The following is a 20,757-nucleotide window of genomic DNA, read 5'->3' as shown; positions in this document are numbered from 1 at the left end:
CCCTTGGAAATGGGGAGAGAAAAATGCTGTGTCCTGGGGTCTGATGGTGCTGTGTCCTGGGGTCTGATGGTGCTGTGTCCTGGGGGTCTGTGATAAATGCTGTGTCCTGGGGTCTGATGGTGCTGTGTCCTGGGGTCTGATGGTGATGGTGCTGTACCTTGGGGTCTGTGATAAATGCTGTGTCCTGGGGTCTGTGATGGTGATAATGCTGTACCTTGGGGTCAGTGATAAATGCTGTACCCTGAAGTCTGTGATGGTGCTGTGCCCTGACATCCTGATAATGAAATACCCTGGGGTCTGTGATTGCCATTCCCCACCACGAGTTCAGGAGAGCAATTGTCCCTCCCCAGAGCCAGGCTTGGCTCAGCCCAAGCTCAGCAGAGCCATCCTGAGCGAGGCAGGAGAAGCCCCCAGGTTTTCCAGCCACCTCCCACGCACAGGCTGCTCTGAGCTGCTCCATCCCTTCTGCACCGGGAGGTCCCTGCTGCTCACAGACGGTGACAGGGACCTGGTGCCAGCCCGGGGGGCTCTGGGTGATAATTCAGATTTAGAAATGAGCCTCTGGCCCCTCATACGAGGGTGGAGAAGATGAAGAAATCTCTTCTTAATGAGAGCTGGGTGCTTGGAGAATTCATCACTCGTGGTTTGTCTCTGATAAATTCATGGCAGGGTCTCATGGAGGCCTGAGGAACCTGAGGAAGCTTTTCTGTAGCAGAAGGGTGCCAGACACCAGGACAGGCAATCCTGATCTCCTCTGAGACCTGCAGGATGCTCCAAGCTGGTTTAGCAAGAGTTTGGAATTTGCCCTGCTGTAACTTTTGGTGAGCTGTGGAGTGGTCAGAGCTGGGCTGATCACTGCAGGTCATTTCAGCTGAAATAAACTGTTCTGTTCTGTCCCATGGGGAGGATGAGCAGCAGGAACTGGAACATGGCAAACGGGGAACTGTGTCCTCCCTACCAGCAACCTGAGGCTGATGAGTTCCCTGTTCATTCTCTATCTGAAACCACCTCTCTGGAAGTTTAACCTCAACAATCTGCAGGTTCCAGAGCTGCTGGTGCCAGTCTGGAAGCTGCACAGCTCGAGTGGGACATGCCAGGCCAGGGATGAGCTCCCCAAAGGCCAGTGGGAAGGATGCTCTTGCTATTCCATTCACATTTCTTACTGAACATGCAGATGAGTTTAATTTCTATTTAATCAGCCTCTGCAAACAGCAATCACTTGAGATTTTTCCTGCCTCACATGCAGTGATTACCCTTCTTACACCAGCACTGCTCGTACCAGCCTGGGGGCTCTCAGCCCCTCCAGGTGACATCTTTCACTTCAAGGAGGTTCTGGTGCTTTGCTCTGAAACTCTGTGAGCTGGAACTTGTTGGATCTGGAGGTGGCTTGGTGGCACCGTGTTCTCCTGGGCAGTCTGAGGAGGCTGAAAATTTCCTGGGCCACCAGCATTGTGCTGCAGGCTGTGGCCATGTGCTGACACCTGCATTTAATTCCTGTCTGCAGTGACACTCCCGTGATCATCTCGGCTGTCATCGTGTGGGCAGTGGTTTCTGACATCCCAGGTCATTATGGGCAAGGGGAAACTGAGGCAGTAATTAGGGTTAAGAGAGATTTATTGCAGTGTGCCAGGCATGGCCCTTGGAATCCTCAGCCTGATCCTGCCCCTTCCAGTGCATTTATCATCTTCCCTTTCGGGGAGGTGATGGTGGAGCAGGGCTTTTCTGCCTAGGAATGGCATTAGAGTAAAATCAAACATCTGTCAGCCATCCCTTACTGTTCTGTGCCCAAACCCCTGCATCCCTGGCAGTTCTTTAATTGTATTTCTCTTCTCCCCCCTTCTCCCTTCCAAATTTCCCTGAGCCTCAGCAGCTGGCTGAGAGTTGGAATGAAATTATCACAGACAGTCTCGTTTCTGAGGGAGGACCAAGGATGGAAATTTCTGCTTCACAAAAAAAGTAGAAGTGAGGGGACTGATGTGCAGCATTCAGCAGGCCTGGTGCTACAGCAGAGATCCACATCTGCTGTAATTACTTTCCTTAGAACTTCCCAATTGTCCTGATAATTTTGGTAGGAGGAAGAACAAACGGGGAAAGATCCGGAAGATACTCTTGGTGAATTTTTTAATTAAAATGTTTTTGATTTGTTGAGGAAGACTGAAAGAAGCAATTAAAACAAGATGATATTGGTCTATACTTACAAGGGAGAGCCTTGCCAGGATTAACTGGCTAGGCCCAAATAAATTACTGCCTCTGGATTTGCATTAGCAAATACTTCCCTGAGATGTTATCAGCAAAGAGTGAGAATGGGGCTGGTGAGATCATAGCAACAAAGGCAGCCTGCAGGGTCGCAGAGTCCCAGAAGGGTTTGGGGTGGCAGGGACCTTAAAGCCCATCTCATGATCTCATTCCATGGGCAGGGACACCTTCCCCTACCCCAGGCTGCTCCTGCTGCTGTGGCTTGGCCCCAGCGGGGGGATTTGCCCTTCTCAAACTGGATTTAGGCAGCAGTGCCAGGGTGGGAGGTCAGTCAGGAGCCTCACTGTCCCTTCTCCAGCAGGACGTGCTGGGCTGGCTCCTGTGCAGGGAAAGCTCCAGGGAAATGAAGAGCTGAGGGTGTTAATCCTCCCAGAGCAGCTCTCGGGCCGTGGAAGCACCAGAGTCAGGATTAAAGCTGTGCTCAACATCCTCCTCCCACAGGAACAGCGCCCCAAGCCCACCTGAGCTCAGGGATCAGCCTCTGGCTCTGTGGGAGATAGAAAAAAGGGCTTTTGGAGCAAGTGCTGGCCTTTCTCTCTGAGATCTGACCAGGTGTGGCTTTGCCTTCCAGAGGAGAAGTTCAGTCCCTCCCTCTGGCTTCCTGTGCACCTGGAATTGCTGATCCCATTTCTGCAGCCAGGAGCTAATTCTGTAGTAACAGGCTTTTAAATATGTAAATCTATTTTCAAAGCAAAATAACCCCCCCCAAATGTTCATTTATCTCTCAGAAGGAATAAAAGGTCTCTGTCCTAATATTTTATGCAAATCTTGCTTTTGCTCTTGTACTTGGGTATGAATAAATATCACTGCTTCAAAGGAGGAGAAAAAGCTTCATCAAAAGAAAAAAAAACTTTATTTCTATTGCATAAATAATGGTAAAATTAAAATTTTTTTATACAGATTATATATTTACAGTAGAGTTTGGTTAGAGGGAACAGCTGATACATATGGCATTCAGTTTTCCTTTATACACTCCTTTATACACTCAGGTAACTTGCAATAACATAGGATTTATTTCAGTTGCATGCCCAGTTAATTTATATTAATATTTACAGTATTTTGTACAAAGGTTTTTTGTTTGATTTTTTTTTTTTTTTTTTTACTATTATGCTGCTGACTTTGTGAATTTTTGTCTTTAATTAAAAAGCCATGTCTTTTATTAAGGAGCCAAAAAAAACCCCAGTGAGTTTACAAATGAAGAGGAAATGGCTGGAAAACATTAGATGGTGACAAAAGGGAGACACAGGGATTAGCAGAGAACTTCCTAGAGAAGAATCAGGAGGTGCTGGGCCCTTAGACCCTGCTGTGGATTAAATGGCAACAGGCTGGGGCCTGGGCTTGTTCTACCTGAAGCCAATTAACTCTAATGAGTTATTTCTAATTGACCTGGGGCCTGTGACCTGCTCAGACCCGATGACTCTGAGGGAGCAGGAGCTGCTCAGGGATGTGAGCCCATCCTTGGGGTGCTGCAGTGGAACAGAGGTAGGAATTGGGGGATCGGTGTCGGCAGCACCACCTGCACCCTTTGGACTTGTCCCCAGGAGGGACAGGATGTGCCCAGGGGCTGGTGGCACCAGGGAGGGGCTCCTGGAGCCTCCTCAGAGCTTCCCAAGGTCTCCTGGGTGGCTGATGGAGACACAGGAGCAGCTGGGAAAGGAAAGCTGGACCATGGATCTCACCTGAGTGGGGCAGATCCAGCTGCTGCTTTGGGATGCTGGCACAGACAGGCCAGGAACAGCTGGGGAAATAACGGGGTGGGAAATAACAATTTCATTTGGCAATGGTTTTCAAGGCTACAAAATATTTTGGTCTGTCTTGACAGAAAATTGAAAAAAACCCTGTGGTACTTTCATCATTAAATTGTTGAGTATTGAGCTCTAGATCCAGAGGATTTCTTTTTTCTCCTTTCTCCCTCTTCCGTGGCTGCAATTATTTCATAGTGAAGATGCCAAATTACAGCAGTTTTCCAGCAGAAAGGTGTAAGTGGAGCACACTTCCAATTAAAATGGTGTTAGATTTTCTACCTGCCTTGCTCTTGGTGAAGATTTTGCACTTCCTAGAGCTGACTAAAATGTCCTTCTTGAACTGGAGAAATGCAGAGCCCATCCTGAGAACAGCCAACAACACACAGAGATGGAAATGTTGTGAAACTTTTCCTGCATTAAAATCCTGGGAAAGGAACAGGTTTTAAGTGCTGCCAGGGAAATGTAATTGTACTGTCAGAGCAAAGAAGGGTAAAATAATAGATTGAAACCCAGCAAGTTCTGTACATCTTCATCAGAGGAATGGAAGCGTGATTCAGAGCCAAGAAAAAAAGACACTTCATCAGATTCTCATTTTAGAAGAGTTGGTTTTTCTTCTTTCAAACGCTCATCCATAAAGCAGGAACTAAATCATGGATTACAGGGGTGGGTAAAATAAGGGACTTCATTCTTAGGGATTCTAATGGAATTCCTCCCACTGCTTCTCCCCTCGCTGATCCAGGGCTGACAGGGGCTGTGCTCCTGTCACCTCGGGGTGGTGACAGCCCTGGCAGCTCCCAGCACGTGCAGGGAATGAGTTTTCCATGGGAAAAGCTGAGAATCCCCCCGGGTTTCAGGGCCCTCGCTGGGAATGGAGCCCCTCCCTGGAGCTGTCTCCCTCTCCTGCAACAGGCAGGAGGGTGCAGAGAGGGTTTTGGGGACAAAATATTCCTGTGGTTCAATGGAAGAAAGGACCAGTGGGAACTCAGCTCATCCAAACAGGTTTAAGCCACCCAGAGTGGCTTGGGAACCTTGGGAATGTTTTCTACCTCAGCTTGTTTTGATCGCTTCCTACCCTAGTTCTGGATGTAAAACCCCTCTTTACTTGGTCCAGCTTAAAGAGTATCCAAGATGCTGGAATGAAAGCAGCCAACATCCAGCCCTCCCAGTGCACATGTCCAGCAGGTGAAACCTCTGGATAACCAGGATGGAATCTCTCCAATGAACTGGATTACACCCAGATATTCAGCTTAGGCTCACGGGGGAGCAGGGACAGGAGCTGGGGATCCTCCTCCCTCCCACCCTCCTGCTCACCCTGGACCTGGGCTCTGTGATCACTGTCCCAGGTGCTGACAGTGACTGGGGGATAGGGGGGTGCCCATGGAGCAGGAAGGATTATTCTGTGAACTCTCTTTAATTCTCTATCATCTCCCACAGCGTGAGGATCACGGTCCTAACAAAGCCAAGCTTTCCTAATTCAAACCTTTTGGTTATGTTGCCATTGCTTCTGATCAGAAATTCCTCCTCAGTGGTGCACTCGTGGCTGGCCCTGGAGGTGACACCCCTGGAGGAGCCTAACCCCTGGCTGTGAGCAAGGTCTGGCTCTCCAGGGGAACCAGCACCACCATCACGGAGTATCCTGAGCTGGAAAGGAGCCACAAGGACCTGTGTCCAGCTCCTGGCCGTGCACAGGACAAAGGCACTGCCCCTGTCCTGCCTGGACACTCCCCAGCTGCGCTTTCCTCACGGCTGCCCCGAGGGAATGGCTTTGGCTCTGACAAACTGGAATGACAAGAGTGATTCCTGTCACCCTGACAGGTGAGCAGTGCTCCTTCCTTAGCAGCTTTTGCTGGAATTCACCTCCCCACGGCCTCCACGCTATCTCAGCGTTGCTGAGGCTGCTGTTGCTCCTGCTGGCTCCTCCAGGAGCAGGGAATCCAAGCTGCTAAAGCTCAGGGTGGTCAGGGTGCAGCCTTGCAGGAGCAGGAACACAAATCCTTCCCAGCAGAGCTCCAGCCCCACCTGGAGAACCTTCCCAAAGTGACCTCAGCAAGCCCAGGACAGAAAGTGCTGAGGCTGAGTGGATCTCGGTCCCTCCTGAATGGAACCAAAGCCTCTCGGGCTGAAATCACCACGTCCCTCTCGAAGCCTTCCCTGCACCTCAATCCCCTTAATTGCACACGTTTTTCTGTGGCCAAGCCAACAGAGCTGCTCACGAATTCCTAATAATTTCCTAATCCATGAAAAGCCCCTGTCCCACTGCTGGGAGCTGTTTGCCCATCCCTGGAAGTCTGGGATGGCGTGTGCTCTGTCACGGTGGCACCCATGTCACGAACAGCCAGGGTTGCCATGGCAATCTCCTGTTCCTCCAGAACTGCAGGGCTGAAAAGACACTTCAATCCTCCTGGAACTGGCAAGAGCAGAAGTTTAGAGCTTTTTCTGACAGCTCTGCTGCAGTCTGGGTATTTTTTAAAGTATGTTAATTAGCACTTAAATAGGGTTTTTTTTCCTTAAAGTATGGGATGTGGGGTTTTTATTTTTATGTCTTTGATTCTTCTGCTTTCTCCCCCCTCAGCTTTTGCCATCAGGTTCCAATCAGAATTTTACTGCTCTATTTTTACCTCCTGTCTGTAAAAGCAGCAAAAAGCCCTATTTTTCCCCTCTTGTGTCGAAGAGAAAAAAAAAAAAGGAGATAAATGGTTATTACATAAATGGAGCCAGGGAGGGAGGGAGGTAGGAGACATCCAATGCTGCTGGATGGGAAGGTTGTGGGGAAGGAAAGGATGGAATAACTTGGCCTCATCCATCCTGCATTGCCAGAAGTCACTGACTAAAGATGCCTGGAGATGGAGGAAGGGAAAGGAGACCTCTGGCAAGATATGACCCTGATTCGTGATGGAAACGTGAGGTTCCCTACAGAAAATCACACCCCAAAGCCCCCAAAATCCTGTACCCAGTAAAATCAGTGGGGAGTTGTGCAATGAACTCTACTGACACCAGGCTATGGCTTTTACCAATATATTCATTATAGGTTTGGTTTTACAAATGGAGCTGCAAGGGGAAGGGTTGGGCTGGAGAATGGCTGTATTTACAAGGGTTTATGGAGCATGCAGAAAGGAACTCTGGAACCTTCCAGAAAGCTTCAGGGAATGCAGACAATCATTGTCCATGAGGTGCTTCTGGGCCTGCAGTCTGCTGGGGGTTTGTGGGTGAGGAGATGTGAGGAAATGCCTGGTTTGGGGTTGTGGGTTTGGGCTCAGTGCAGAACTCTTCCCTGTTCCCCTCCATCTGCCCATGCTCACTCCAGCATCATCCCAGGGACAAAATGAGTATTCCTCTGTGGCAAGGAACATTCAGACTTTTTTCCCACAGCTGCCACCTTTCCACAGACCCCTGAGACCTAAAAATGGGGATGAGTTTCCTTAAAATGATCTCCAAGCTCATTATCTGTAATGCCCAGCACAGAAAACGTGTCTGGGCTCCCCAGCACCGAGAATCCCACACCAGAATATCCCACAGATATTCTGCTGCTGCCCTGCAGCAAATGGAAATCTCTCCATCTTCTGGGAGACAAAATCTTTTTTTTTTTATGAAAAAAATGCAGTTCACCTCTGTTGGTCACAGTAGAACAGAAATGCAGGAGCTGTGTGTTTGGGAAAGGCAGAACAAACCAACTCAGCTGTTGAGGAAAAGGTGTTGTCTTTGGGATGGAGGGGACACCAGGAAAATGGCAGGACAAGGTGGAGGTGGGAGCTGAGACACCTAAAAGTGACTTGAGCTTAAAGGCGTGGTGGGAGACAGGACAAAGAGCAGCAGACTTTTAAATAAGGCTGCCAAAAATGCAGGTAAATGTTGTCACTCAGGTAGAAAAGCAAGAGCTGGGATGGGTGTTGGGGATGGATCCAGTGGAAGCCAATGGCTGCAGTGTGGGACTGTGCAACCCCCAGGGGAGCCACCCCGCCCTCTGTGGCACAGGGAACAGTCACCTCCACTTCCAGGAGCGACATCTCAGGGCTCCTGGGTGTGCCTGGAGCTCTCCCAGCACAGCCACCCCACTCCAACACCCGAGCGCCTCCGTGGAACTCCCTTGGAGCGCTCCACGATCACCAGCTGGGAGACCCCTCCCACGAGGGCAGGAGATCACCTCTGTCCTGGTGTGGCACCCAGGGGCACAGTTCATCCAAAGGGAAATGCACGGATTTGTATCAAGTTTTAAAGGAAAAACACATTCCCAAGCAATCCCGGCTCCTTGCACTTCCCGTGTGGTGTCCCTGCTCTGCATCATTCCATCTTCTCCTTGCTGCTCCTCAAGAGGTATTCCAGGAAAAGCACCCAGCGCTCCCCGATCTGGAAGTCTGACACGCTTCAAACACACGGGAGTGGGCTCAGGTCTGGTTCCTTCTCCTGCTGCACTCGGCTTTTCCCCCTTTGGAGCCTGCCCATGGGATGGGGGTGGTGGGATGGATCCTGGGAGGGAACGGAGAACTTGTCTGGTCAAATCCACACTTTTCCATGTGGGTGAAAATAAAACCTCCCCCACAGGATGATGTCTGCCATGGAGGTTTCACTGCAGATCATGAGCAGGCCACATGAAATGGAATCAAATTGTGCAAGCAAAGAGAGGGGAGGAAAGCTCAAGAAGAGCTTCCCTCAGGATTTTCACCTGGGAAGAAAATTCTTGAAGACCAATGAAGAAGAAGGGGAAAACTGCTGGAGAGGAAATGTTGAATATGCAGAAAGGCCCGAGGAGGGGGAAGTTTAGCTGGCGCTAAATGGAGCTGCAATGGTGGTGGCAGAGTCCCTTGGAAGACTTTGCACAAGTTCAGCAATGCCCAGGTGGTGCTCCTCAAGCCCTGATTCACAGTCAGAAAAAAATGGCCAACAGACTCCTGCTACCCCACAGTCTCATGTCAAAGGTGGAGTTGATGAAGCAAAAAATAGACATTTTGTATGGTGCTGGCAAATTCTCCCCTTTTTTCATCAGAAAATACTGTACAAGGATGCTCTAGCTCCCCTCTAATGCCGTAAACTCCATGGCATGGTCATAAGGGAAAAGGAAAGTGAAGCTGGAACACGTGGAACAAAAGGAACTCGCTTGTGGCAATGCTACGATCAACTTCCTGCGAGCGTGGGCCCGGTGGGAGCTCCGTGGGACAGTCAGTGGGCCCTGGGGAAAGGACGAGTCCCGAGGCTGGGCCTCCTTCAAACCGCGGAGCGCCGGAGCCCGGCCTCCTCCGCGCTGCCATTGCTGTTTCGAAGCAATAATACGGGACTCCTGGATATGGGATTATTGCATTAGGAAACAAAACCTTTAAAGCATTAGAACAGCCCTTTGATGTCCCTGCCAAAAGGATGTGGTTGGTTCACAGGACACGCTGCTGGCTCAGGCTCCTGCCGCAGGCGCCGGCTGTGCCCGCGTGTCGGTGCCGTGGGATCGGGGCGGGAGCTCTCCCGGGTGCGCATGCATGGCTGCCATCCCGTGCCAGGACCACTCCAGCCGTGCCAGCACTACTCCATGCCGCTGCGCAGGATCTGGTTGGCCGCGATCAGCATCACGCTGATGATGAAGGCCATGGCGAAGGCGCAGATGAGGCTCTTGCGCACGCACGTCTGGCGGTTCTGCTTCTGGGCGTGCACTGCGGGGACAAGAGGGGTGGTCAGAGGGGGCAGGGGCTCTGTTCCCTCTGTTCCCTCCTGCAGCAGCTCAGGAATGCTCCTGGGCTCTCTTTAGAACCCTCCTGTGCTCACTGTCACCACTCCCTGCTGGGACATTCCCGAGCAACACACCCACCCAACCTTCCAGGACTCCCAAACCAGCCCATCCCAGTCCCTCCTAACCCTTCAGGAACTCCCCTCCCTCATCATGGCTTTTAATCCCTTTAAATGTTCACAGGGATATTTGGGATTAGCTTTGTATTTATTTTAAACTCTTTGTGAAGATGGAATCATAGAAAGGTTGGGTTGGAAGTGACCTGGGACACTTCCAGGGATGCAGGGGCAGCCACAGCTGCTCTGGGCACCTGTGCCAGGGTCTCTCCCTCCTCACAGGGAACACTTTCTTATCCTCTCTGACCTAAACTTTCCCTCTTTCAGTTTGAACCAAGCTGTCTCTAAAGTTCTTTAACAACAATTATTGACCTTGTGTGAATTCCTCCAACTCATCCAGGTCAACTGGGAAGGAGTGGAAAATCAAGAAGTGCTCCCTGATGACACTCAGGCCCCCACTGTGACAATTCCCAGGAATATCCATGGTACGTGCGTCACTTTTCCAAACTTTTTTAAGTTTTCTGTGCTTGCCCAAAATCAGATTTATTAAGAACCTTTCCAAGTGAATGCTTGCAGAATAATTGACAAAAGAGGTGAGAGCAGCAATTAAAAAGCAGATAGAGTTGGGATTTTTAGCACTTGTTTCCTTTAATTTTACTTTTTACTAAGCTTGTCAGTGGGAATTTGTGCTGTGACTTAATAAAGCCAGTTCATGGCTCTGTCTTGGTCTCCCTCTCCTCCTGTCCCTGTTCCCTGGCAGCAGATCCCCCGGCTGTCCCCTCCTGCAGGGACTTGTGCAGAGCCAGAATTTCCCCCTGATCCCCCTTTGCTCCAGGCTCCCTCAGTGGCACAGAGCACTGCCCCAGAACTCCTGCAGCAGGAGCTGGGGTTAATGGGGCCGGGCTGTTTCCAGGTCACCATGCCCAGGGTGGCTTTGGGATGTGCTCCCAGCACTGGCAGCTTTCTCCCCTGCAGGAAAGCAGTTCCTCACAAGGACAGCAGCAGTGTATTTATTTATAGTGGCCGTGTCCCAGCCCTGCCACAGGTGAGTGATGGTGGCTCGCTCTGGCTGCCTGCAGTTATTTTGGGTTTTACAGCTCCGTTTGTCATTCCCAGCCCAGCTGGGTGGGCTGGGGGGGCAGGGAGGAGCTGCTGGCTGCATCCCGTGGGTTTGAGGGTCAGGGCTGGGGGTGGAAGCCCCCTGGCAGGCAGCAGCAGCCCTGGAGCCACTGGCACTGCTGTGCCACAGCTCTGTCCTGAGTGCTGGACCAAGGGAACTGCCAGGAGAAGGATGCTGCACTGCAAATCTTTGGGAGCACAGTGCTGCTGCAAACTGTCCTTTCCCTGTGTCCCATGAAATCACACAGCATTCGCTGTCCTACCCTGAGCCCTGATTAAGCTGAGGACAGAACTGTGCCTCTGCCCTGGGCGTGTCCTTCCCCTGGATGTGACATCCTGCAAATGACTTCAATGTTCAGAGGGAGCTGAGGAAACCCTGGGCTTGGCCCTGACTGCAATACAGACATTTGAACTGGGATAAACTGTGAGGTGAGAGGGACGAGGTCTGTCATCCACATTGATACTGAAGATTTCATCAACATAAAGACTTCATTATCCCATAATGGCATAATTGTATGACAGAAATCTCTTCAGGACCTGAGCCAGCTCACCTGTAGAGAAGGGGGATGTCTCTGCCCACAGGAGGAGAAAGGTTTGGGGCTGGGATCCAAGAACACACCCCGAGGTGACACTGAGTGGAGATCCCCCTTTCACCAAGGTGCTCCTGTCTCCCCTAGGAGATCCCCAAATCTCAGTGAGAACCACTGGGGCTCATCCTGGCTTCATTCTTCCCCAGAATTAAAGGCCCTTCAGTGGGATGGATGATACATTAAATATAGATGGGAGCTGAAAGAAATATTTGAATTGCTATTTGGGGAGTTGAACTAAGAAAAAGGAAGTTCTTTTAGGGTGCAATTCACCTCATCCCAAGGTAACACCTAAATTAAACTCAAGGAATTCTCCCCAAAAGGCATCTCCTTCAGTGCACTAATTGGAAGTGAGTGACCCCCAGGGAGACCCTCCAGGACAGCTTAGAGCTGTCCCTTAGTGCCACATTCCAACCCATGTTATTCCTACTACTGAGTCCTGTAGGGTGGTTGAGGACTGGGAGCTCTGAAGGCACTGCTGGGTCATTCCTGGCAGCCTGGAGAGCTGCAGGGACACAGCCCATTCTTTCCTGGCAGAAATGCTCCTGTCAGAGCTGTCAGACACCAGAACTGTCCCCTGCCACTGGCACCTGGAGCAAAACTTTGTCCCATTGCTGACAGTTCGGCTGATCTTTATTCCCTGCTGGATTTGTGTGTGTTCCCAACATTTAAAAAAGATGTTTTGCTTCTAGGTTCTGCCTGGCACCAGCAATGCCAAAACATCCCACGAGAAAAGCTGTTCCTGCTGCACTTTTGGAAACTGGAGCTTCCAAAATGAGACGCTGAGGATCTGGGACTCGTTTTTTTTTCTGGGATGGTTCAGCCAAGCTCCCAAAACCCTGCAGCAGTGACAGCTGGTTCCTGTCCCCAGGGATCAGCAGGTCAGTGGGCACCAACAGCTCCAGGCAAGGAAGAAACAGCTCTCCCTCCCTGCTGCTCTCCAGGAGGAACACAAAAATTGTTGCTCGGTGTGATTCAGAGAGTGTTGCTGCTGCCTCCTCCTGCAGGTTTTTTAAAATTCAGCTGTGCTCCTCTAGCTCCTCTGCAGTGTTTAACAGAGGTGAGGGTGAGGATGGAGCTGCTGCATCCCATTCATTAGCCAGGCCAAGGACTGGGCTATCTTCATCCTCTGCCTTGTGTTTCTGCCTGCTGCCCTTTCAGAGATGTCAGGGAAATTCAGCCTGGCTTAGACACTCACCCTTGTCCCGGGTCACAGAGAGTTTTACAGACACAGGAAGAGGAGAATTGAACAGAAACCCAGGGACTTTCCCTCTCACCTTCAAACTCCGTTTGGCAGTTCCCAGAGTTCTCATTCAAGCTCTCCTCCTCGTTGATGATGATGTTCTCGATGTCCTTCATGGTGAGGTGGTCGCGGAAGGCGTGGTACAGGATATGCTTCAGCTCCTCCAGCGTTATCCTCTGCATGTCAAACTGTGGGAGAGAGCCCAGTTACACCCAGGGCAATGCCACAGTCCCCAACTTGTGTTTCATCAGCCTCATTTCAACAGCTCAGTGTGGGTTTTGGCTCTTTGGGGTTGGTTTCACTCTAACAGGGAGTGCTGTAAATGGCTCTTGGCCCTGTCAGCTCCTGTTTCGTGCTGGTCACAGGCTGGAGACCACGCAGGACAGGACAAGGGGGGATGGCTCCCCACTGCCAGAGGTTAGATGGGATATTGGGCAGGAATTGCTCTCTGGGAGGGTGGAGAGCCCTGGCACAGGTACCCAGAGCAGCTGTGGCACCCCTGGATCCCTGGCAGTGCCCAAGGCCAGGCTGGATGGGGCTGGGAGCACCTGGGACAGTGGGAGATGTCCCTGCCATGGCAGGGGTGGCACTGTGTGGGCTTTGAGGTTGCTCCCACCCCAAGCCTTTCTGTGATTCTGATTCCCTGGAGGCAGAAAAACCAAACCCACAAACTACAGCAGACCCCAGACTGGTATTGGCCTTGGGAAATTGTCCGTGAGCCAGGAACTGGATGAGAATTCCAGCAGAGGTTGAACATCAGCCCCAGTGGGGTGGAGTGGGGTCACCACATGCTGAGGGGCTGCTCCTGCAGGCAGGAGGTGGCCACAGGGATGGGGTTATGGGTTTGCTGGATTGGTGGAGCCAGGAAGGGGCTCAATTTCAGGCTGGAGATTCCTGGGATGATGGCTCCAAAGGAATGCAGGATGGATGTTGGGTGAGAAATCCTTGGATTTACCCCCATGCAATCAGCACTGCAGGAAGCTGCCCAGGAGGGCTGGGAACCCCTCACTGCCCCTTGCAAACCTCCAACCACAGCCCCAGCGCTGCTGCAAGGCAACCAGAGGAATTATCCCAAATTTCCACACCTTCAGTTGCCAGGAGAAACGCTTTTTGTCATGGAACAGGATGTGAAGAGCACAGCTGCTCCCTTTTCAACAATAAAGACAGCAGAGCAGGGCTGGTGAGATTTGTTCATGCACAACAAAGCAGGATGGAAATTGGTGATTAAATCCCAGGGGTATTTGCAGCCCAGCTTTGAACTGGGCACCAAGGAGCCACTGGTGACAATGAGCGCTCACTATTTTTAGCTGAATCCCTGAGGAACAAGGACAGCAGAAACACCAAACCCATCATCCCTGCTGCTCACAGAAATGCTTTTCATCTGGACTGAGCCGGGAACTTGGTCTCTGGTCCCTGCTGCCCACCTCCCTGCACATTTCCTGCAGCAGGGCTGGGATCTGTGCAGGAAATAAGTGAATTGGAGGAATTGGTGTTTCTGTGTGTGCTGGATAAAACCAGATGGAAGTGTGCAAACCTGCCTGCACACACAGGGATATATGGGAACATTGAAACAAAGTGTGCTTAGGCTCCTTCATTAACCCCTCGGAAGATGAATGATTCTGCATCTCTGCAATGAGCAGTGATCAGGGGAGAAAACCTCAGGCTGTGATGAGAATCCCAGGATGGGATGAGTTGGAAGGACCTTAAAGCCCATCCAGTGCCACCCCTGCCATAGCAGGGACACCTCCCAGTGTCCAGCCTGGCCTTGGGCACTGCCAGGGATCCAGGGGCAGCCCACCCTGCCAGGGAACAATTCCTGCCCAAAATCCCATCCATTCCTGTCCTCTGGCACTGGGAGCCATTCCCTGTGTCTTGGCACTCCAGTTCCTGATGCAGGGTCCCTCTCTGCCTTCCCCGTGTCCCCTGCAGACCCTGGGAGGTGCTGGAAGGTCTCTGCACAGCCTCCCCTTCCCCAGGCTGCACAGCCCCAGCTCTCTCAGCCTCTCAGTCTTTGCTGCTCTCCCTCTCTCCCAGCTCTGCAACCAAAAAGATTTTGCAGAGTCTTCTGTCCTCCTGCTTCTGCTCCAGGCTGGAGCACAAACACAACTCTGGGGATCAGCTCATCCTCAAATTGTGCCAGCAGTAATGACTTGAGGGGTTTGGGGTCTTCCTGTACCAGATAAAATCTGTCTGGAGGGAAGGAATTGTTCTCTTGACAAATGCTCAGCTGCTTCTGCATCTCAAATGTTATGCTAATAGAGAGAGAAATTATCTTTTTTATTGTTTTGTTGTCATTTGTATCTTTTAGGAAGTGGAACAACCTCAGATGGGATTCAAAATCACCCCCATTGGCTCATGGAAGTTGGACTCAATGATCTTTGGGGGTCCCTTCCAACTCAAAGCACTCTGTCAGTCTGTGAATTTATGCAGTGAATTTTGGTCTCTCGGCAGGAGTGTGGTCCTTGCTCCTGGTTTACTCCATGCAAGACATCCATCGTCCCTGAGCTCTGTGTCAGCCTGGCAGAGTGTCCAGGATGGCTCCAGCTCGGGGCAGGCAGGGACAAGCTCTGCTTGGGCTCCCAAGTAATTCCAATTATCCCTGCTCTCCAAGCCAGCAATCTCCCTGATTCACTTTTCAATTACTCTGGGTTTTATTGTGGTAATGACAGGAACCCGGGAGCAACTCTTAACTTTTATTGACTCCAAGGGGAGGAAAATGGGGACTGTGGCAAGCTGGAAACTTTCTATAGGATTTATAATTAGGGGAAATCAATGGAGCAGCTTGTGAGCCTTGGAATAATTCGCTGTGAGCAGTGGAACACAAACTGTGCCGAGGTGCTGCTGGGAGTGGGAGCTATGGAGACCACCAGGAACTGGGCAGTGCAGCTCCTGAGGGACTCCTGAAGCTGGACCATGTTGTCCCATGAGATATCTGGAAAGGAAAGAGGATCTGATCCAATGCAGCCTGTAGTTTCCTTCTTGACTTAAGATTCCTGCAGGGAATGAATCCCTACCTCAGTTCCTTGAGTCTCCCTCACTGAAATTTCCCAAATTTGTGTCTGCCCTGCCTGCAGAGCCCCATTCCCAGGTAGTGTCCAACCTGGCCCAGGCTCTTCTGCTCTGAGCAGGAACGGCCCAACGGGAAGGGCTTGTTCCTTGAGAGAGTGAAATGCTGGAATAACACTTCTGATCATTTCCTATCAGCTCAGCTTTAAAACAACAGAGTGGAAGGCTCCTGTCTGGGATCCCAGGGTGGCCTTGCTGCCCTGCAGGGGGATGAGGCCAGGGACACACCTGGGACAGGGGCTGGAACCCCCAGGAGCCAGAGCCAGGAATCCCCAGGGACACACTCGGCTCTGGGGATGGGAAGTGCTGGGGCTGGGCTGCAAAGAAACCATTTCCATCCCAGAACAAACCTGGAGATGAAATTCCCTCTGCTGAGGCTGGTCCCAGCCCTTACTAGACCCAGACTAATTTTGGGGCAATGATTTAAGCAGGGGAGCTGCTCTTTGCCTGTGCCTCCCCACTTCCCAGCTGGGTTCTAATGGTTCTTAAACTGGGCTAAGAGGAATAGGCCCCCTGACAGGCACCACCTCCACAGCAAACACAGCAGGAATGTTAATCCAGGCCCCATTCAATTAACTTGAAATAGTTTAGTAAACCACAGAGAAGTGGTGGTTTGGTGGTTTCCTTTAATTAGAGAATGCTCTGCGGCTGCAGCACAAATTGACAGGCCCCAGCAATTTCTGTGGCGTGGGTTTAGGCCTCTCCCCAGGCCGGTGCTAATCAAAGGGAATCCCTAATGAGGGGTGCACCTTCCTGCCCTTCCATGTCGGCCTGGGGGAGCCTCTGGCAAACTAAAAACATCTCATGGGGGCTAAAAGTGGGAATTTCCATTTGGCACCGACCACCTTCAGCCTCCCCCCAGATCTCCTGGCTCGGTGAGGGCACAGCAAAGGGACCTGGGGCAGAGCACTGCGAGGGCTGGGCCAAAACTCCAAATATTCCAAGGGGAAAGAATCCTTCTGTCTGTGCCCCACAAAACGCTCCTCCATCAGGGGAGAGCAGGGGGCCTGCACCCCAGGGGGACCCTCAGGGGCAGCTCTGCTGGATCTGGGAATGCTGGAATCCTGCTGGGTGTGGGAATGCTGGAGTTCTGCTGGGTCTGGGAATGCTGGAGTTCTGCTGGGACTGGGAATGCTGGAGTTCTGCTGGATCTGGGAATGCTGGAGTTCTGCTGGATCTGGGAATGCTGGAATCCTGCTGGGTCTGGGAATGCTGGAGTTCTGCTGGGACTGGGAATGCTGGAATCCTGCTGGGACTGGGAATGCTGGAATCCTGCTGGGACTGGGAATGCTGGAGTTCTGCTGGGACTGGGAATGTTGGAATTCTGCTGGGTCTGGGAATGTTGGAATTCTGCTGGGTCTGGGAATGCTGGAATCCTGCTGGATCTGGGAATGCTGGAGTTCTGCTGGGACTGGGAATGTTGGAATTCTGCTGGGTCTGGGAATGCTGGAATTCCCAATACAGGCAGCAGCAAGGCCTGAGGACACCTCTGCTGGGTGCCAGGTGAGGCTCGGCCAAGGACAGCAGCCTGTGGCAGCAATGATAAACCTGATAAACCTGATAAACACAGGGGGATTGTGGAGTGTGGGGAAGCAAAGGCAATAATAACCTCCCCTGTCTGTTTCACCAAGCAGATTGAGGCCGACCCTCGGCCTTTTCCCCATTTTTCTCAGGCTGCTGCAGATCCCTGCCTGGAGAAATGATCTTTAATCTGCTCCTGAATGGGATGAGGCAGCAGAAACCTGAGTGAGGTGAATTAATGGGCCCTGCTGCTGCTGTCTCCTGAAAACCCTCTGCCAATGGAAACCAATTTTTTTACTTAACAGTACAAATGTTTTGAGAATGCTGGGAGAAGTGGATTAGAAGGTGAGACTTGTTCCTGAACTGCATAAAGGACATAATAATTAATAAAGGCTTTGTAAGGCAGACCCAGAGCTGCTGTGGGGGACTTGAGGCATCCTTGGCACTGCTGACAGCGGTTAACAAAAAATAATAACAATGAGGCAGAAAAGAGAGCTTCTAATCCTGCTGTGCAGCACCAGCCAGAGCCAGGATAGAATCCAGAACTGGTTGGGTTGGGAGGGAATTCAAAGTTCATCCCTGCCATGGGACACCTTCCATGATTCCAGGTCGCTCCAAGCCCCATCCAGCCTGGCCTTGGGCACTGCCAGGGATCCAGGGGCTGCTCTGGGCACCTGTGCCAGGGCCTGCCCACCCTCTAAAGCAAAAGGGCAAAGAGAAAAAACCCAAAGTCTTTCTTCTCTACTTCCATCAGCAAGTGATGTTCAGCCACTCCCCAGGAAGGACTCCAGCCCCTGGACTGGTTTCCCCAAAGGCAAACATTGTAAATAATGAATTCCCCCCTTCCTCCCCCTTTTCTTAGCATTTATATCTGAGCTGACATCACATGCTCTAGCATATCCCAGGACCTCAGGACTGGCACCTTCTCATTTGCAAGACATGAAATATTGAAAAGACTTTTTTTTTTTTTTTTCACAGTGAGAAATTCACCTAAAGCAGGAGAAATTCATCTGTGCAGGGAAAAGTCATGATTTGTCAAAGTGGCACTTCCTAAGGAGAAGGAAGAAATAACAAATTCGAAATGCCAGGCATTCCTAATGGGAGCTGACAGAGAGGAGATGGAAGTGCCACCACCAGAGTGTCCCAGTGGGCCCTGCCCAGTGCCCCAGCAGCTGCTCAGACAAGGCACACCAACACCACAGTTTGGGGGTATTTTTCCAACTTCCCCCCAGCTTTAGAACCTGGGGTTTCTCCAAAGCCCACCCCATCAGCCTCCCCTGCCTGCCACGATCACACATTTGCTGAGGGGTGACAGTGAGCTCCCTGTCATGGATCTCTCCTGACACGTCAAGAGCCCTGAGTGAAGTGAGTGAATCTCAAATTCAGCTGGAGACACAAACAGTGCAAAAATCCCCCCCAGCTGCAGCTCAGTTCAGCAATTCCAGAGCAGAGGATGTGAAAAATTGATGCTGGTGCACCAAGGCTCAGAGGATGGGAAGGAAGGACAGAAATGATTTGAATATTTTGAATTTGTTTCTCTCTGTCACCTTGTGCTGGGATGTGGATTTGCCTTTCCTTATATTTGCATGCTGTAATTCTTTTTATGTCACCTTTTGCTCTCCATTTAGCAACTATTGTTTGAAACTAAGATTAATTCAGCTGAAAACCATGACATCAAAACTAAAGCCTGGAGTATCTGCTCAGTTACTCCAGTGCTGAGAGCCCATAATTTTTTTCCTTGCCATGCTACAAACAAGGTGATCACTTCTGAAGTCCCCTCCAGCAATTCACTTGGCATTTGTGAGCTCCTGGCAGCCACCAATAACAGAGAGAGAGGAGAAAATACAGATCAGCTGTCAGTGCTGAAAAATAAACTTCAGCCAAGTGATTTTAATGGCTGAGTCAGTCTGCACCAAGGAGGGAGCACTGGCACCTCCACACTGGGATAAATGAGCAGCTTTTCCTGCAGGGGAGCTCAGGAGGCACGGGGAAAGCAGGAGCAGAGCTGGCCCCAGCACAGGTGATCCCACAGCACAGAGCAGGTGAAATGTGGGAAGAGCTGGGAAATGCCTCTTGGGACGAGCAGAGGTGGTGCAGATTGGGAACTCATTTAGGAGCTCCACGTGTTTGTTTGGATCCCACTGGGAATGCAGTGGGATCCTCCCAGCACCAGCCTTTCCATCCCATCATCTACACCATGAATTCAAGAGGCTCCTCAGAACACAGCAGATGGAGCAGGTCCAGTGAATTTTCCTTCCCTGTCCTGTCTGAACTGCCCAATTATCAGATTTTGCTGTGCTATATCACAATAAATAAATGCCTTTGGATTATCTTTGATCTTTTATTACAGGGTTTGGATTATCTTTTATCTTGGGGTATCCTTTATGGCAGATCTGACCTTGAGTCTCTGGGGAGCTGAATGTAGAATCCCAGAATATCCTGACTGGAAAGGGACACCCAGGGATCACCCAGCCCAGCCCCTGGCCCTGCAGCCACCCCAACAATCCCACCCTGGGCGTCCTGAGAGCTCCTGGAGCTCGGCAGCCTCAGGCTGGGACCATTCCCTGGGCAGTGCCAGCACCTCTGGGGGAAAAACCTTCCCTGATCTCCAGCCTGAGCCTGCCCTGGCAGCTGGGGACTGTCACCAAGGTAGAAGAGTTCAGCCCCATGCAGCCCTGAGCTCCCACCTTGGAACAGCCACATCACCAGAGACAGCTCTGACCTAGGCCTGTGACATCAGGCTGCTAATTGCTCTTCAGTTCTGCATGAATTAGAGAAATATTTAGCTCAGTGACACTTAAGGGCTCTTGTCCCACTAAAATAAACTGAGTAAATTGTCACATGGCAGCTCATTTCCCCCACTCCGTGCCTTGCTGAAGGGGGGCTAGAAGAGCCCAGAGACAGCACCTGGGGGCAAATCAAAGCTGGGCTTCCAAACAGAGCCCAACCCACTGGGGATGGAGCAGCTCTGCTGGGAGGAGAGGCTGGGACAGCTGGGATTGTTCACATGGTGAGGAGAAGCTCCAGGGTGAGCTCAGGGCGGCCTTGCTGTGCCTGAAGGATCTGACAGAAAAGATGGGGAGAGACTTTGGACAAGGGATGGAGGGACAGGACACAGGGAATGGCCAGAGGCCAGGGCTGGATGGGATTTTGGGCAGGAACTGTTCCCTGGCAGGGTGGGCAGGGGTTGGGGCTGCCCCTGGATCCCTGGCAGTGCCCAAGGCCAGGCTGGACTTGTCCCAACCTGGGACAGTGTTCCCTGACCTGGGAACATCTTCAGAGCTTTTTGCAGAGGACAGAGCGTCTGCTGAAGCCCAAATGGGATTGTGATCCCTGGGTGTTTGGGATCACATCCATCGTCCTGGCTGAGGGGAGTCCTTGAGCTTGATTTATCTTGAACTTTGCTCATTTGTCTGAACAAATGCAAATCTTGCTGCCTTCCTGCCCTGCGCAGTGA

At 51.3% G+C, this 20,757-nt stretch overlaps 1 protein-coding gene and 1 long non-coding RNA gene across 5 annotated transcripts in view; one reads left to right on the top strand and one right to left on the bottom strand.

The window, feature by feature from the left end:
- Nucleotides 1-3,086: 3,086 nt before the first annotated feature.
- CALN1 (calneuron 1) overlaps nucleotides 3,087-20,757 on the bottom strand; it is an 88,655-nt gene continuing 70,984 nt past the window's right edge. For all 4 annotated transcript variants that reach the window (XM_086858911.1, XM_023939044.2, XM_086858913.1 and 1 more), the window contains 2 exons: nucleotides 12,748-12,901; nucleotides 3,087-9,634 (listed from right to left, as the gene is read on the bottom strand). In XM_086858911.1, coding sequence (XP_086715037.1) covers nucleotides 9,507-9,634; nucleotides 12,748-12,901 — 282 coding nt within the window. In that variant the 3' untranslated portion in view covers nucleotides 3,087-9,506. The remainder of the gene's footprint in view (nucleotides 9,635-12,747; nucleotides 12,902-20,757) is intronic.
- On the top strand, nucleotides 9,632-19,647 carry LOC111937630 (uncharacterized). Its single transcript, XR_002868679.2, has 3 exons — nucleotides 9,632-10,249; nucleotides 12,163-17,645; nucleotides 18,279-19,647. It is a non-coding gene; the product is annotated as an uncharacterized LOC111937630 (long non-coding RNA).

Source organism: Cyanistes caeruleus, chromosome 21 (genome assembly GCF_971803275.1).
Source record: "Cyanistes caeruleus chromosome 21, bCyaCae1.hap1.1, whole genome shotgun sequence".
Classification (NCBI taxonomy): Eukaryota; Metazoa; Chordata; class Aves; order Passeriformes; family Paridae; genus Cyanistes; species Cyanistes caeruleus.
The sequence above is the reverse complement of the archived record's forward strand: the minus strand, read 5'-3'. Positions and strand labels throughout refer to the sequence as shown.